This window comes from Schistosoma haematobium, chromosome 1 (genome assembly GCF_000699445.3).
Source record: "Schistosoma haematobium chromosome 1, whole genome shotgun sequence".
Lineage (NCBI taxonomy): Eukaryota > Metazoa > Platyhelminthes > Trematoda > Strigeidida > Schistosomatidae > Schistosoma > Schistosoma haematobium.
This window is the reverse complement of record NC_067196.1, coordinates 34,862,105-34,880,268: the sequence shown is the minus strand read 5'-3', so window position 1 is coordinate 34,880,268 and position 18,164 is coordinate 34,862,105. Positions and strand designations below refer to the sequence as shown.

The following is an 18,164-nucleotide window of genomic DNA, read 5'->3' as shown; positions in this document are numbered from 1 at the left end:
CTCTCCGCAATACAGCAAAGTCTTTTCCCGAAAACCCGGGAAAGAATAATGGAGAACAGTGAAGAATAATAGGTAATATGTAGGAATTGACAAATTGTAAGAGTAAATGACGAGTAATCCCAAAAGCATGCGGCTTCTTTATATAGTAAGTCAAACGGGAAACTTTTTTCGATAACAATAAAACATGAAAACACCAAGAGAGATCAGAGGGAAGAGTAACACCAAGACAATTGACCTTCGACACTGTGTTTATCAAAGAGTCTTCGATGGTACAAGCATTATGGGATCTCAAAATGGTGTTTAGATACCGTTCATGTCTCATGCTAAAGTTAACAGCTTGACATTTAGACGGGTTAAGCATGAGACGATTAACAACAGACCAAAATTCAATACGAGACAAAAACTTATTCACTTCTATGGGACGTAAAGAGGTAGAAATCGGCATACATACAGTAAGATCATTCGCATATTTCACAAAAGTGTTTTCTGTGGAAGATGGCAGATCATACAGAAAAAAAGAAAAGAAGAGGTGAAAGAACGGCCCATTTTGGTACACTTTCATGAGACTGTAGAGGCGTTGAGCAATTTCCTCCAAACACAGTGTACTGTTCTCTTCCATAGAGGTCGGAAAATAGCCAATTGGTTATCCAGCTTTCTATGTTGACGCTGATTAACTTGTTAAGTAAAAGTTGTCTTGAGATAGAATTAAAAGCAAAAGTAGTCTAGAAAAGAGCATCAAACAAACCTCTTATCCTTTTTCAAGCTGAACACTATACTATGATGCGGAACAACAGCAGCATCTAGGATGCCTATTTTGCATTTGTAGGCAAACTGATACGGATCAATGTGCTCTTTTATTGCAGGTTGAAGTGGGATTATCAATAATTTTTTCGTTTTGAAGAAAAGTGAAGTCATAGCTATGGGTCTAAATTTCGCATTCTTATCACTAGATACTTACTTAGGTATAGTGATCGTCTTCATCTTTCTCCACATTTTTGGTATGAAATCAGTTGAGAAGGTCTGTTAAAGATACTTGTGAATGGATAACATAAACGTCAGCACATTTTTAAAAAAGGAGGTTTGGGATTCTATCAGGTCATAAATATTGGGATGAATTAAGTGACTGGAGATATTTTGGACATCAGTCTCAGTGAAACTAGGAACACAACTCTTCTCCAAACCTGTGGATATAGGGAGCATGACATTAGATGACTGACGTACAAAACTTATTTATTGGTGTGTAGGCAATATTTCACCTCAGTGAAAGAGTTGGTGTTGAGTGCTCCACCTGTTGTATTTGTAGGGCATATCCCATTGGGAAAGTATTCAATAAATGTCAACCGCAAGTGAGCTGTACGTACATTTCTTCCATAGTCCAAAACTTTGATGATCAGGCATAGCGACAGTTGTGGTTAAGTTAGCATGAAGGTCTTTGGAGGTAAAATTATTGACATGATACATTCACATATGGCACTAATTTTCTCATGATAATTTGTAATTACTATTTCCTGAATGTATCAATGTCGAGAGTAATTGCCACTTAGATGTAGTTTAATAACTCGGTACATTTCTTCATAAAATCTGCCAAAATAGACATGCACATTAATTCCCTTACAAACATGTTCAGCGTTAAAATCAGCATTTTCAAAGTGTGAATAGCCGTACCCAAATATTATGATTAGACTGGGTGTGAGTCAGCTCTCCCTCTCGAAATGTCCTCACATGGCCACTTGCATACAACCACTGTCAGGGAAGTCCTACTCACTAACTTCTCGCGGCACTACTGTTGTTTACGAAATTGAGAGGACGAAAAGCGAATGTACGGCGCTTTAACTGGGTCGGTGTACACGGAGAGTCCACTTAGAGGAGTTGGAAAACACTGATTCGAAACCAACGGTGCATATGGGCTCCAGCATGCTGAAGGAACAAATGGTGTATGAACCAATCGTTGGTCACTGGCTATCGTGGGATTGCAACTCCTTACGTTGCTCCACTACCTTGTGGATCTGACCTTTTGGTCGAAAGCTTCGGGTGTGACTACCTAAGAAGACTACGTGCTTTAATCTGGGCACCCGGGCAGTATCTCAGCCTTCACACGAGTTGAATGACTTGTGTAGCGCACATTTATTCGGTTCTCCTTTGTACCAATATTTATGTTCAAATAAATAAATAAATAATTTTACCAACTACTTGGTAGACACATTTCTGTAATGTTTATTGATAACTAACCATGTGATTAACACGTCCCACATCCCTATCCTCAGTTGTGTCAATAAAGTCCGAGTCGCCTATTGATTTTCCTTATGAGGCTGAAATGTACATTTTAGTCATGTGAACATACCGAGTTATGAGAAGCAAAATTTTAATTTATTTTATATTACTATCTAATAGCATGAAGATTTACTTTGTGCGACTTTCTCGACAAAACATGTGACAAATTCAACTGGTCTCCTGAAGCATACGTTTTTTTCAAAAAAGTATATTGATAATATTTTCTCAATAAACTTAAGTTACACGAGAATGAAGACGTTTAAGTGAAGAAAATTTTCTTTTCTACGATATCATTTACTCAGGCTGCACAATCGTATTTATAGGCACTTTTTCACATGTAGTAGAGTGGAGGAGTGTTAAAAATGTCATCAAAGATAGTATGATGATTAGAAGTATTTAAATTGATTTTCTAACTATGAATTCCAGAAATGGTGCAAGTTAAGGCAGATAGAACTCGATCTGCACAACTGGACGTATTATATTTGGAATTTGTAGTAAGCGTGCAATCAATTACATAAGAATCATTAGTTATTAAAAATAGCATTGACAGTCAAACTTGTTCAAGTATCGGATGTAAAATTCAATGAAAATGAAGTCGCGTTACATGATATAATCAAGTATTGAATACAACAATTTGGATATGGAAGAGTGATATTTCAACGTAATTAAAGCCATTGAAAGTTTTCATGTATTAGATAAAAAAAAGGTGTATCATTTAGCGAAGCAATTAAAAATTATCACGAACTAAAGCTATCTAATAGTTTTTGAGGCAATAAGAAGTGATTATCAATGGAATAAAAGCAAAAATAGAACTGTCTAGTTTATGCAAGAGACGTCGAAGAGTAATATAACAATTAGCACTTACAGTCTGTAAAATTCGGAAGGTGTGCTAAGACTATGGAAGAGTAAGGGACTAAATATGACTCCTTCGTACACAGAAGTCGGGTTTGAAATGATGAATTGTTATATCCTCAGCTGTGCAAAAATTCCTCATCCAAACCTTTTATGAGCCAGTTCTTTTTACTTTGTAGAGGGTTTTGAATGACGATTCACGTGGTGAGAGGTGATCCGAGTTGACCATGTGTTCAAGGATTGAGTTGCTGATTAGTTTACATTACCCCTTAGATAGCCACGCATGGTAGTGCTCGGATATTAGTTAACAGAATGTACGCTTCGTATAGTTAAAATAACTTGTGGGCCTAAACGACAGCTTGTCCTCGACATTCTCCTGAATGCGTTTCCTGCTGAAGAAAAAGTTTCGAAGAGAAGTTGAGTAGAACGTCTATCCCAGCTACCTAGATAATCTGTTCTTTAATATCACAGTTTCCACATCTCTCTTGGATTCACTGTCCAAGAATAAAACATTCTTAGGAACTATGGGAGTATTTTCAGCTTGACTTTTTGATTTTAGATTACAATCAATGAACCTGTGTAGGAAGTCATTTTCCAGGAGTGTCTATCGGATAATATGTTTTTATACGTTTTGATAAACTTCTGAAACTGATTCCTAATTTCAAACCATCTGGTCTAAAAAGTGGTAGTGTGTAACATCAGCCTTTAGAGTCAGATTAGAACTTAATGGTTCACCTAGACAATATCATATTATTCTCGAGGTAGGTATGAATAATACTCATCAATTATAATAACTTTTAGACTCACTAAAAATTAGTAATGACGGTTATGATTCAGACTAACTACATATACAGACTTTTTAGTTTATTATACTTAAACTACACCTTTATAGATAAGAGGAAACAATGATAATCGACTGGTCTTAATCATTTACTGAATAATGAATCTACTCAGTTTCTCAAAGTGGGTAAACAACTCCAAATAGTGGGTGCAAAAAACACCACTTGTGTCGTACAGTTGAGAGACCAGCATGTGAAAAATTGGATTTATCAGCTTATTTTACTGCGATAAAAGCAATAGAAAATAAGTAGTTTTTGTTTATGGTAAATTAGAATGATATCAGTTAGAAGTGAGATCTTCAATGGACAAACTTTTGACAAAAGTATCCCACAAAAGATCCACGTAGTTGCGTGTGTTTCCAGATTGTGGTAAGTTATCAGTATCATGAATCATGTATAAAATTAGTAATATAATCTTATTTTTTGAATCACTTTATATTGGACTAAGATAAAATGTAAATCGGTTAAAACAAGTCATCAGATAAAATTTTATATTACATAAAAAAATAAAGACAATACACATTAACATCAGGAAGAAACTTCTGATTAGACAAAAATAACACAGAATGTTTAATTATTGAGTCCAGTTGACAAAATATCATCTGAACTTCAATCTTTTAATATTCAACAGATAAACGTTTTAGCGAACTTAATGGAACTGAGTAACTATTCTTTTCAGAAGCATTGAAGTGGATTTTTCTAGAGTTGTGATGAAGAATTATAAAATGTAGAGTTTAAATATACCGGGAAATAGAGAGATATTATTTATGAAATTGGTTAATTATCGTACAATATTATAACTCGACTGAAATGGGGATGTAAAATACAAGGAATAGAATTCATTCGCAAAATATATAACACTTCAATTATTTTAATTGGATAGTACTTTTTTATTCATTTGTTGCTAAACTGTTGATTAATGATTAACAATATGGTCATCAAAAACCATAGCAAAACAGCAAACCATTACGTCACAGTTTCAAACACATAATGCTAGTAAACTGACGTTTTTGATTGTGGCTATAGATTATGATGATATGAGGCATAATAGATCACTTAAGTTGTATAGAGTAATTTCTACGATTACTTCAGCCTTGTCTTTAAATATTTCGACAGATAAACCAGTTATTAATTTCTAACACAGGGTATTTTATTTGCTGATGACATCATCAAACCATGCAACATTATTTTTATGAAATAATTTAACTGAATGACTTTCTAACATTTTCCGGGAATCCACAGTTATTTATGTAGGAAAACGATAGTCTAATAAAGTGTATGAAGATTGTTCGTTCTGAAGATAGCTTACATTACTGACTGAATTCAACCAGACAATCATTTGAAACCAAGGGAAAACTAGACAGGTGAATGATACAGTTTTAAATTTCACATGAAGAACCAGTCCCATCAAGATAGCAGGTTTGCTGCGTTGATGAATCCAGCTAGCATGACGACTAAAACCATAGTTTTCTGCTGACTACCTTCAACCCAATTACACCCAAACATTTGTCTTAATTAGAGTTTCAAACCGTAATTTCGTTAGGGAATATACCGAGGATTTCTAAATCCCGCAGCGCGCACCTTATCTTCAAGTCATCTACTAATCATCGAATAACTTACATCTCGAAATCCAGCCTGTTCTCATTAATGGGCGGCCAGTATCACGACAGTTATCAATGATTCATCTTTCACTCCTTGTGTTGGTTTACACCGACAAAGGGCTCAACGTTAGGATGAAACAGCTATCTAACTCTCTTTGGTTGCCAATAGTAAATTAGAAAAAGCCAATGTGAAATAAACCACCTTTACGGGCTACACAACTATCAGATGGCTAACAAATATAGAACAGAGTTAAGTCACTCATAACAGTATAAATATTTTCAGTTTTTTATGTGTGGACGAGGAAAATAGTGATTGATTGTTTACCTAGTCAGATCAATAGATAGTGTGACAGGTATTAGACGTGTTACAAATTTCCCCTTGCTATTACTATTATTATTGTCAGTTGTAAACAATGAAATGTACTCAGCCCCCTAAATGCCCTGGTACGGCCGAGAGTAGGGAGAGTCAGCTCCCCTTCTCGAAATGCTCTCACATGGCTACGTGCATACAACCACTGTCAGGGAAGTCCTACTTACTAACTTCTCGCGGCACTACTGTTGTTTACGAAACTGAGAGAACGAAAAGCGAATTTCCGGCACTTTAACCGTGTTGGTAGATATGGAGGATCCATTTAAGGGAGTTGGAAAATCCTGATTCGAAACCAATGCATATGGGCTCTAGTATCCTGAAGGAGCAAATGGCGTATGAAGCAGTCGTTGGTCACCGGCTACCATGGGACTGCATCTCCCGACGTTGCTCAACCGCCTTGTGGATTAGACCTTTAGGTTAAAGGATCAGGGTGTGGCTCCCTAAGGAAACCACCTCCTTCGGTTTGGGCATCCATGCAGTATCCCAGCTCTCACACAAATCGGATGATTCATGTGGTGCATATCTGTTTGGTTCCTCCTTGTACCAATATGTATTTGTTTAAATAAATAAATACTCACGTTGTAGTCAGGTCAAAGTTGTGCTGAAGTCCTGTAGAATAGATATTAGTAGGGTATCTATTCTAAATATCTGTTACATAAAGATGCCACATTTATTCAGGGTTTGACAACGCCTTTACACGTAAAACCGTTATAATTGAAGGATATCAACCCAGTCAAATCAAAATTCAAAAATGAAGGTGTTTGAAGATATGTTTGGAAAGCTATCGATATGTCGAGAAGCGTTTGATCTATGCTGGCTAGTAGTTGCAAGGGATGCTTAGCACAGCGTGCCCACTCGTGATCTGGTGAGGATTTGTGATCGAGAACCATCAGCTAGGGTGTATCCAGTAGAACTAAAGATGTAACAATCAATGTCGGAGACCTACAGAACTCTTTATTTCGGGGATTTATTTACTACTACAGACATATTAGTTAGATTACGAAGAATCAATAAATTACGTTCTGTAGATTAGATAGATTATATAGATTTGATGGTTTAGATTAGATAAACTACATAGATTGGAGAAATTATATAGATAAGATTAGATAGATTTGATTTTATAGACTGGATATATTAAATAGATTAGGCAGATTACACGGTAAGGATTAGATAATTAAGATAGATTAAAGAGATAAGATAGATCAGATAGGTTATATAGATTAGATCAACTAAAAAGATTAGACAGATTACATAGAATAGATAGATTATACAGACTAGGTAAACTAACAGATTACATTAGATACAATAGAGGGTTTAGATAAAAATAGACTGGATAAATTATGTAAGTTAGATAGATTAAATTGATTATATAGATCAGATAGATTAGGCATATTAAGTAGATTACACAGATTAAATAGTTTAGATTAGATAGATTACGCACTAAAAATAGATTAAAAACACTAGTGATTTGAGATAAGAGATATATTAATTTGATTAGATAGGTTACATAGATAAGTTAGACTATTGAGATTAACTTAGACTAGACAGTTTGGAATCCATAATATTAGATGGACTAGACAGATTACTTAGATAAGATGGATTATAAAGATTAGTAATGTGGTAGCGAGAGTAAAATATGATTGGTTCTTGAACGTGGACAAACATACACTTGACCTACTGACTATTAAGTATGCGATTTACTTTCCTTTCATTGATTTCTACTCCAGACTCTGAGTGTGACTGCTCGTAACTGTGTTGAATGGAGTATTGTCTGGTTTTAATCCGACTCTCTTTTCTGGGTCGTGAATTCTGAGTTTGATATCACGTGCCTAGTCGCACAACCTTACTAACTTATTTTCACAGTATACCCGAGAGAAGCCATCGGCTTAATACCAGTTTTTAATCAAGCAGTTTAAAAATTTCTTTATACTAATAAGTTTTTAGGACGTTAGAGAAGTCAACTGCGTTTTCTGAAAGTATTAAATACGGGAATAAGACAACTTAACAGTGAATACCCACTATTCGTTCAGGGACTGGAGCCAAGACCTTCACGCCTAGTGACGAATAATTAACCACTGTATCGGCATTCATTTGTACAGTCCCAACTTTACAAGATTATATTTTCTAAGATATGTTCATTTTTATGAGTCAGTTCAACTAATTAGTGTTGTTATTAATTTGATTAAAAGCACTTGTGTTTTTTAAAGGTAAAAATTGTATTTGAAATAATCTCTGCGATTGAAATTCAAAACATTTTAACGTCTCGTCCAGCAAACTTGTCTTGATTTCATCAGGGTAATGATCATGTTCGACATCATCAAAGAAATATATGACGTTCGGCAATCAAATCAAATAGATAGATCAAAACCATCAAGAAATACCTATTTGATTGTTAAACGCCATATATTTCTCTGATGATTTCGCTTATTTTAAATACAATTTTTACTAGTAATGACTTCTCTATACTCAGAGCCCAATTTTTGTCAAGCTATTCGTTCTAATACTGACGAATATTCGTATGAAATTCTGTTTTAAATTGTGGTTTCTTAAGACTGTAGAGGAAATGTCACAGAAAGGTTTCACTACAATTCTTCACTTCACTTTTTAAATCAACGGATTGACAATTAATGAGCGTCAAATTTACCCTTATAATAAATCAACTTATAAATCTTTACTATGAGATAACAGCACTTGCCATTGACCGACTAAAAACATACATCACTAAATGACGAAAGATGGGAGCTTATTTATTACTTACAAATACATTACGTCATCAATCTATTTGATTCGTTTAACTTGATGCAATTTGTCAGTGTAGATAAATATCAGTCAATTTAAATTGTTACTGAGACCAGATGAAATATAAATTCTATCTGATGATAAGTTACAATGCTGCAGACGACAGGTAAAATGTATTGAAAAAGAGTAATTTCACATCTGATTGATCATAAAGTGGAGACTAATCTAATGTCTCTGTTGATATTTAGTGCGGATCGAATACTTATCGAACAAGTTGCAATGTACCCACTATTCCAAAAGATTTGACATCGCAGCTCCAATAACTTTGTCGTAACGTCAGTCAGTCTTCTACGATGTAGGATCACACACATATATGTATCGGTCCAAGTTGTCATACCTCATTAGCACAACAAGATGAACACCAAATTCATAGAAAGTCTTTTCGATGGTAGTAATGTATAAAACGAAGATTGTGTATAAGGATATCTAACACAGGAAGAAGGAATTAGTTCGTAGAAGTAAAGGTATAAAACAATTTTAATCTCTTAGTTTAAGGGAAGACAAAGAGTATATACACCTACGCCATTGTGATCGGTTCTAAGCCATATCACCCAGTCTCCAACCATTGGTTACGATAGTCGCGCGAACCCAAACCAAGTAGTATGCATCTACCAACATGGTTCAGACCAGAAGTTAGTGACTTGATGAACTGGTGCCACGTTTTGGTTTGGCCAACTCCAACGCTAGTCAGCATTGCTCACCGTGGTAATCGGTGGTCAAACATGCGTAATACGTGGTCCAATCATCTCAGTAGATATGGATTCACAACCTCTTCAACTGATTTACTATCATTCCCTAATACCCTGTGTCTAAACTCACCATTACATATTCAGTGATTCCAGCAAATGAGAGCAGTATTTCTAAGACATCTATGATCAAATATTTGTAACTTACGAGTATCCTCTACCCTAATGGCCACGTTTTGCAGCCGTAAAGTAGAATAGAACGAACTGCTGGGCAGTATACTCGTCCTTTAATTGATAGACGAATATCTCGACTTCGCCATAGATGACGTAAGTTGGCAAAAGCCAAACGAGCTTTGTGAATCCGTTCAGAGATTTCATCAGACAACGATCCATTAGGACTGATTAAACTTCCAAGATAAGTGAAACTGTCGACGCATGCCAGTCTTGAAACAAAAATTTGCAATTAGAGGGAGAGAAACGCATTCCAACAAACAGGACTATGTTCTCTGCGTATTCTAAGTCGATAAGTGTACTTCCTGGAAGGAGACCACTGCCTGAAAATTCAGTCGACGAGAACGATATTTTCAGCAGTAGGTATATGATGAAGCTGAACAAAAATGGAGATAGTGGACAGTCTTGTTGGACACTACTTGAGGTTGCAAAATCAGGTGATAGTTCGCCATAAGTTCTGACTCGACCGGTAGTGTTTGAGTAAATAGTCCTCACAAGGTTTATGTACTTCTGAGGTACACCTTTCAATGACAGACACCGCCACAGTACCTCTCGGTCAACAGAGGCAAATGCTGCTTTAAAGTCAAGAAAACCTATCATTGTTGGACGCCGATAAGCATGTCTGTGTTTTAAGACCTGATGAATGGTGAATATGTGGTCAATGCAGCCACGACCAGGTCTTTTATAAATAAGTACCATCGAAGTGATTTTTTCTATGAATTTGGTGTTCATCTTGTTGTGGTAATGAGGTATGAAAACTTGGACCAATGAATATATGTAAGTGATCGTACATCGTAGCTGACTGACCGATGAATACACACAGGTAATGCACCAGTGATAAGTGCAGAATGTAGATTCAGACAGTAAGTTCGAAGAAAGTCATCACTCGGAAAAAGATTTAGTAGTTGTCTACGGATAAATCGCGTCCATCTTCCTGTTTAAATTATTTGAGTGTTAAGATTTGAAATGGATGGTTAGAGAGACAAGAAAAACCAGGAATAAACGGGAATTGTATCGAAGAGCACTCACTAGTGAGCGGAGCTCTGTGAGATATTTCGGAGATGGTGCATTTGTTAGTGAAACTAGTCGCTTCATCTATATGTTTAAACCGTAACCGCCAACTGGGTATTCAAAACCATACATATAAAACGAACACGGCAATATTTTTTCAAGTGGATGAATCAGTAGAGCAACGAGTCTCTGATGATGAGGTGTTTTATCAGAACCATGAATAAGATCATCGTGATAAAATTCAACACTTTGAAGAACAGTGACTACATTATTTATCACTTCCCGTAATATGACTAGAGAATAGCTTAAACCAAATCGAAGCTGTATTTGAATAGACCAAAAATGTGTGTTAGTTGTCCTAAAAATAGATCAAGAATAATTTAAGAGGATTTTAAGATAAATCCCCTTTAAGTCAACTTTCAAGAAGTCGATTAAGAATATCTTCAGCTCTCACCGTCATGCATGTTTGCTTCAACAAACGGTAGTTCATCGTTAATCTGTTATCGGTACATGTTCTATGGGTCTTGACATCAGGCTTCAAGGGCGCAACAATAGGGGTATACCACGCTCAAGACTGGACACGTTCAACCATGCCCCCGGATGCCCTGGTACGCCCGAGAGTGGGGAGAGTCCGCTCTCCCTCTCGAAACACTCTCACACGGCCGCGCGTATACAGCCTTTGCCAGGGAAGTCCTACTCATTGCCTTCTCGTGGAGGGGGTGTTGTTTACGAAAATGAGAGGACGAAAAGCGAATGTCCGGCGCTTTAACCGGATCCCAAACCAATGGTGCACATGGGCTCGAGTATCCTGCGGGAACAAATGGCGTATGAACCAATCGTTGGTCACCGGCTACAATGGGATTGCATCTCCTTACGATGCTCCACTGCCTTGTGGGTTAGACCTTTAGGTCAAAGGCTCGGGGTGTGGCCCCCTAAGATAACCACCTGCTTCGGTTTGGGCACCCGGGCAGTATCACAGCCCACACACAAATGATGAACTCTTTATGTCTATGGAAATTACTTTTCTCGCTTCGAAAAACAATCAATTGATTCAAATTATTATCACTACAATTATTGTCATTATTAATACTATTATTATTATTACCATTATTGTCATTATTATTATTATTATTATTATTATTATTATTATCCACATTATTCACTCTCTTTTATACTTATACAGCGGCTCGTCTTTGGTGGAAATTCGACTGTATCTAAACGTTCTCGAGTCACTGTCCGGTTGAAAATTGTATGTTACTACTGAATATGAGTACTGAAGCAGTTTTTCTGAAACCACGTGCACTATTCAAACTGGCTGCCTTCAACGTTCGCACACTTATGCAGGTTGGACAACAGATAGGGCTGGCTATGTCTTTGGAAAGTCTTCATATCGATGTCTGCTGTCTATCCGAGACCCGTATTCAAGACTCTGGTGAAGTACTACAAATTAGATCTCCATCTGTCGCTTCAAAAAGCTTGTTTTACGTGCGGTTATCCGGGGACCCTGTGGGGTCTTCGTCTGGTCTTGCTAGCGTTGGTGTCGCACTAAGAGCTAGAGCTGAGGCAGCACTAATTGTTTGGATCCCCATTAACAGTCGGTTATGTGCTGTTAGATTAGAAAGTTCCATCAAAGTGAGAAGTCGGCGTGAGAAACGATGTCATTTCATCATCTCCGCCTACGCCCCGAGAGATTGCAGCCCGGGTGCAATCGAGGATGAATTCTACCACCAGTTAACTGTTCTCCAGAAAGTGCGTTCTATAGATACTGTAGTAATAGCCAGAGACTTGAATGCTCAGGTCGGGCGTCTAGGCACAAAAGAGAATCGTTTATGTGGCCGATGGAGACTTGTTGGTCGCGGGACAGATGACGAGGACCGTCTACTGCAACTTTGCACAGACCACAACCCGTTTCTGGACAGCACTAACTTTCGGCACAGTCATCGCCGATGTGCTACCTGGTGTCCTCCCTCTGCATCTCAAGCCTGGACTCAGATTGATCACATCGCGATCAGCTACCGCTGGAGTGGTTGCGTACAAGACTGCCGCTCCTTTTGGAGTACCTATCTGGACTCTGACCATGCCTTGGTCTGTGCCAATCTTGCCTTACTTTTCAGTGGCCAACGAAGTGACCACCACCAAAAGATTGATGTTAGCAAGCTGGTTGCAACTTCTGTTGCAAGTAAGTATCGAACCGAGCTAGCCTCTAGGCTAGCTACCACTCCACCGAAAAGTATAGATGAGCATTGGTTGCAATTGCATGACGCCATGAAAATGGCGGGTACAGTCAGTTGTGGGTTCGCGAAACGTCCCGCTTTTAAGCACTGGGTTTCTGCAGGTTCCTTACAACTCATTGAAGCCCGTCGGTCTACTCCGGGTGACCGTGAGTTTGACCATAAACGAAGGATGTTACGTAATGAAATTGGGCAAAGCTTGCGTAAGGACCGAGAAGCCTGGTGGTCGGAGCGCACTAATGAGCCGGAAGCAGCAGCTGCATCTGGTAACTACCGGAAGCTATTTCAACTCATCCGCGCCACTGGCAGCAAGAAGTCTGGTGTGTGCGAAACAATCTGTGAGGATGACGGGATGCCAATCACCAGCATCCATCGACGTCTTGGACGGTGGGCAGAATTTTTCGAAGGGCAGTTCAACTGGCCTGCTGCTCCGGCAACATCGGTAAGACTGTACTGCCCTCCATGGCAGGTGACGACTGATCCACCAAACGAGGAGGAAGTCCGCAAGGAACTCCAACTCTTGAAGCGTTACAAATCACCTGGCCTAGATGACTTACCTCCGGCTCTTTTTAAAGATGGTGGTGACTTTCTGACTAAGGAATTGACGACGTTGTTTACAAAGGTTTGGGAACTAGAGAGTGTACCAACGTCATGGAATGAGTCGATAGTTGTCCCTATCTTTAAAAAGGGTTCACGTCGTTCCTGTAACAACTATCGGGGGATAAGTCTACATCCGATTGCGTCCAAGCTATTGTCTTCCGTCATACTTCGTAGGTTGTTCAAAACCCGAGAAAGATTGACTCGCGAGGAGCAGGCTGGGTTTCGTTCTGGTCGAGGATGTATTGATCATATCTTCACCCTCCGCCAAATGTTAGAACACCGCCATACTTATCAAAGGCCAACACTCGTAGTGTTGCTTGATATCAGGGCTGCCTTCGATTCGTTGGACAGGACTGTTCTCTGGGATTGTCTATTGAAGAAGGGTGTGCCTGAGAAGTTTCTTAACATCCTAAAAGCCCTATATAAAAACACCTCAGGCAGAGTGAGGGCATACAACCATCTCTCTCCATTGTTCCATTCGAGCAGTGGGGTTAGGCAGGGTTGCCCAATCTCACCATTCCTCTTCAACTTTGCCATCGATGACATTCTGGAAACAGCTCTGATGAATGTAAGTAATGGTGGTGTGGATCTGTTGCCTGGAGAAAGACTTCTCGACCTTGAGTATGCGGACGATATTGTCTTACTGTGTGATAATGCCCAAGGCATGCAATCCGCACGTAATCAGTTGGCAATCAGTGTCCGTAGGTATGGTATGTGCTTTGCACCTTCGAAGTGCAAAGTACTTCTACAAGACTGGCAGGATTCCAATCCTGTACTCACCCTGGATGGTGAGCAGATAGACGTAGTTGAGAAGTTCGTGTATCTGGGTAGCTGCATAAGTGCTGGTGGTCGCGTGAGTGATGAGATCAATGCACGTATAGTGAAATCCAGAGCGGCTTATGTCAATCTGGGCCACCTTTGGCACCTTCGTGATGTTAGTCTGGCTGTAAAAGGTCGGATCTACAACGCGTCGGTGAGAGCAGTTTTGCTCTATGCTTGTGAAACCTGGCCTCTCCGAGTTGAGGACGTTAGACGACTCTCTGTGTTCGATCATCGCTGTCTCCGAAGGATTGCTGACATCCAGTGGCAACACCATGTCAGTAATGCAGAGGTTCGGCATCGTGTGTTCGGGCACAGAGATGATAATTCAATTGGTGTCACCATCTTGAAACACCGACTTCGGTGGCTTGGACATGTTCTCCGAATGTCGTCCCCGAGAATTCCACGTCGTGCATTATTTGCCGACTCTGGGACTGGTTGGAAGAAGCGGAGAGGTGGTCAGTGCATGACATGGTGTCGTGGTATGAAAGAAAGCTGCAAAGGACTGGCTTCTGTCGGTCCTTCACAACTTCCTGGTTGGGGTCTGAGAGATGGTGCTACACAGTGGCTAGAGACGTTATCAGATATGACTCAGAATAGAAGTCAATGGCGATCCTGTTGTAACCTTCTTTTACTTTCTTCATAAAAAGTGGTTGTGTCTCCCTTACCTGAAAGATTTCTTCTGATTGTACCTTTCCGTTCCCTCATTACTACCACACTACCTTACACCAATCTCTTCGTTATTGTTTTTTTTGCACTCCTTAGCTTTTTTTTCTATTTCTCTTCGAATTCTCATTGCTTTGTGTGGCGCATATATATTGGCGCTCTCTTGTACCAATATTCATGTGTTCAAGTAAATAAATAAATAATACGTTCAACCATACTTCTCGCAAACAAATCATTCAGAGCCTTAAGCGCTGCTTCTCAAAGACCAAAAGGAAGTACTTACCTTTACAGAAAAACTGAATTATCTAGTATTTATTGTTTTATTGGCTGAATCCTTATCCACCCACTGCAGTTAGTACACGTAGCTACTGAAGATGCCACAGATTTTCGGAATTTGACAACGCCTTAATCAGTAACACCTTCCAACATGAATCGTACCCACCAATTGAAATCAAAAGACAGAAGCGAGGAGGTTCGAATATATATTTGATAGGCTATCAATATATAGAGGAGCGTCTGATCTAATCTGGCTAGCGATTGCAGGGATTGTTGAGCACGGCGTTCCCACTTGTGATCTGGTGCGGATGCATCACCGAGCGCCTTCAACTAGGTGAGTCCATTAAAGTTAATGTTGTCAGCATACAATGTCGAAAACTTGCAGAGCTATTTATTTTAGGGATTTATTTACCGCTACACTACCAAACATTTAAGTAAAGCGTCAGAGTTTTCTTTGGGGACTAATAAAGTCAGGTCTTGACTCACCTACTAAAAACAGGGCAGGTATGAAGAACTATCATCTTTTATAAATAATCCACAACATACCCGTATAGTACAGTAATACATAATGCCAAAACTTCACTAAGTCATATTACAGCATAATATAAAGACTTTTGGTTTTTGAATGAGATAATGAACCCTATACTGCCTGTGTCAACAATATAGTCATATAATGAACCACGGCCGTGGTTCATACTCCCCGGGGAGTATATAATCGCTTCTGAATTTGAAGAATACTTTTCGAAGTCGTCGATAAAAATGGTTGATTATTAGAAACACCCCAAGTAATAAGATGCCAACTAGAGTGTTCAAGGCAAAGTGAATATTAGTTCTACAGGCCGACTTGTTGTATCCCATTTATCACAAAGTATTTGTTTCAGTTTCAGTTTGGAAAGGACAGGAGACTTGGTTGCCTGTGTTAGTCCTGGCAATGGTGGTCTCTCAGTTGATCCAACTTTCTTTTGAAAGAATCGACGGATAGAGCCTCAACCACGTGCTGAGGTAGTGAATTCCACTCGTTGATGATTCGATGGGAAAGTCGATGGTCAGCTGACAAGTAATTTGTTCTCGGCTTATGAACTTTTTTGGAGTGTCCTCATAAATTCTCTGTTTTGGAAGACAAGAAAAATGAGGGCATATCAGGTGCAAATTTGGCACTAAGCAATTTGAAAACTGTAATCAAGTCGCCTCTAGTTCTGCGATATGACAACGGGAAAAGCTTCAGCTTGGCCAGTCGAGATTCATACGGAAGCTTTGCTATACCGGGAATCAGCTTAGTCGCCGTTCTCTGAACCTATCCCAGAAGCTCACTGTCTTTTTCTAAGCAAGGGCTAGCCGCTTGTATGCAGTACTCAAGTGTAGGACGAACGAACACTGTATACAAAGTCAAAAACGTTTTGGCGTCGACATGACTAAAAGCTCTACGTATTGACCATAAGGTTCTAAAACCTTTGGGGGCTATTGCACGGCAGTGTGCAGTAGTCTTTAAGTCTTGACTAACGATAACTCCTAAGTCATTATATGTCTGGACGACAGGTAGCTCAGTGTTATTCATCGTGTATGTATCTGTGCCTTGATGACCGATATGCATCACAACACACTTGGAAGTATTTATCGGCAACTGCCATGTTTGAGACCATTCAGATAACTTCTTCAGGTCGTTTTGAAGTTCTAAGCTATCACTCTTACATCGTATCGTTCTCCATATCTTGACATCGTCAGCATATAGCAAGACCGATGATGATAGGAGACAAGGAAGGTCATTTACATACAAGAGGAATAGCACTGGCCCCAAAACTGTACCCTGGGGCACTCCACTAAGTACAGTTTCCCAGCTAGATAACTTTGAGTTCACCCTTACTCTTTGTTGACTCCCAACTAAGAAGTCTTTTATCCGCATCAATAAATTGCCTCCAATCCCGACTTCTCTTAACTTATATAACAGCCGGTTGTGCTAAACTTTGTCAAAAGCTTTACTGAAATCAATGAAGGCGACGTCTACAGGTAGCTTTTGGTCCTTAAGAGCGCACCAGCTTTCACGAGCCACTAATAAATTAGTGAGACAAGAATAACCTATTATGAAGCCGTGCTGCTTCTCCGAGAGGATCCGGTTTTTATCGAGATACTTAAACAGCTCCTTCCGAATAATCTTTTCTAAGATTTTAACAACCACACTAGTTAGGCTAACGGGGCGGTAGTTCTCAGGTTTGTGTTTCATACCTGTTTTGAAGACAGGACTTACTATGGCGTTTTTCCAGTCTTTCGGTAAACGACCCTGCGTAACGGATAGGTTAAAGCATGTACTTAAAGGGCTTGCAACGAAGTTAGATAATTCCTTCAGTAGCCTAGGATGTAATTCATCGGGCCCCGTGGATTTACCTACGTCAAGCTTATTTAGTAGACCAAAGACATCGAGTTCTTTAATGGTCACGCTATCCAGTGTATGTATGGGGGGATCTGTATACGCTGACGGAAAGGGCGCTCCTATGGTATATACGTTGCTAAAGTAGTTTGAGAACACTTGAGCCTTACCAAAGTCGTCCTCCACTAATGATGAAGCAGTACTGTCTCCCCATAGAGCAGGAATATTTCCTTTTCTCCTTGTCCTTTGGTTTATATAAGAATACAAGCGTTTAGGACATTCTATGGATTCCTTAACAAGTTTTTCTTCGTACAATTTTCTAGACTTACGGAGGGTCGAGGCACAAGTGTTCCGAGCCTTTCGATACTGAGATTTTGACTCATTAGTCCCCAGTAACCTAAATATATCCCACGTTTTCCTTTTCTTACGGAGAAGGACACGGACCTCCCTACTGAACCATGGTGGTGAGTTCTTCGGCCCCTTTGGTATAGTCCAAGGGATGTGAGGTGTGGTAACTTTTAAGTATGAATTTCGAAATGCGTCCCAGGCC

General features: G+C 39.2%; 1 protein-coding gene across 1 annotated transcript; it reads right to left on the bottom strand.

Annotated features, from left to right (window-relative positions):
* Positions 1–3,650: 3,650 nt before the first annotated feature.
* Positions 3,651–17,354, bottom strand: MS3_00000503 (uncharacterized protein). Its single transcript, XM_051208243.1, has 2 exons — positions 15,260–17,354; positions 3,651–4,661 (listed from the first exon to the last, which is right to left on the bottom strand). Exon 1 carries the CDS (start codon positions 17,150–17,152, stop codon positions 16,547–16,549), a length of 606 nt encoding a protein of 201 aa, XP_051073841.1. The 5' UTR covers positions 17,153–17,354; the 3' UTR covers positions 3,651–4,661; positions 15,260–16,546.
* Between the last annotated feature and the right edge of the window lie 810 nt (positions 17,355–18,164).

Excerpts from the sequence above, each read along its gene's own strand:
- MS3_00000503 (XM_051208243.1), bottom strand. The coding sequence starts at position 17,152 with ATGCGGATAAAAGACTTCTTAGTTGGGAGTCAACAAAGAGTAAGGGTG.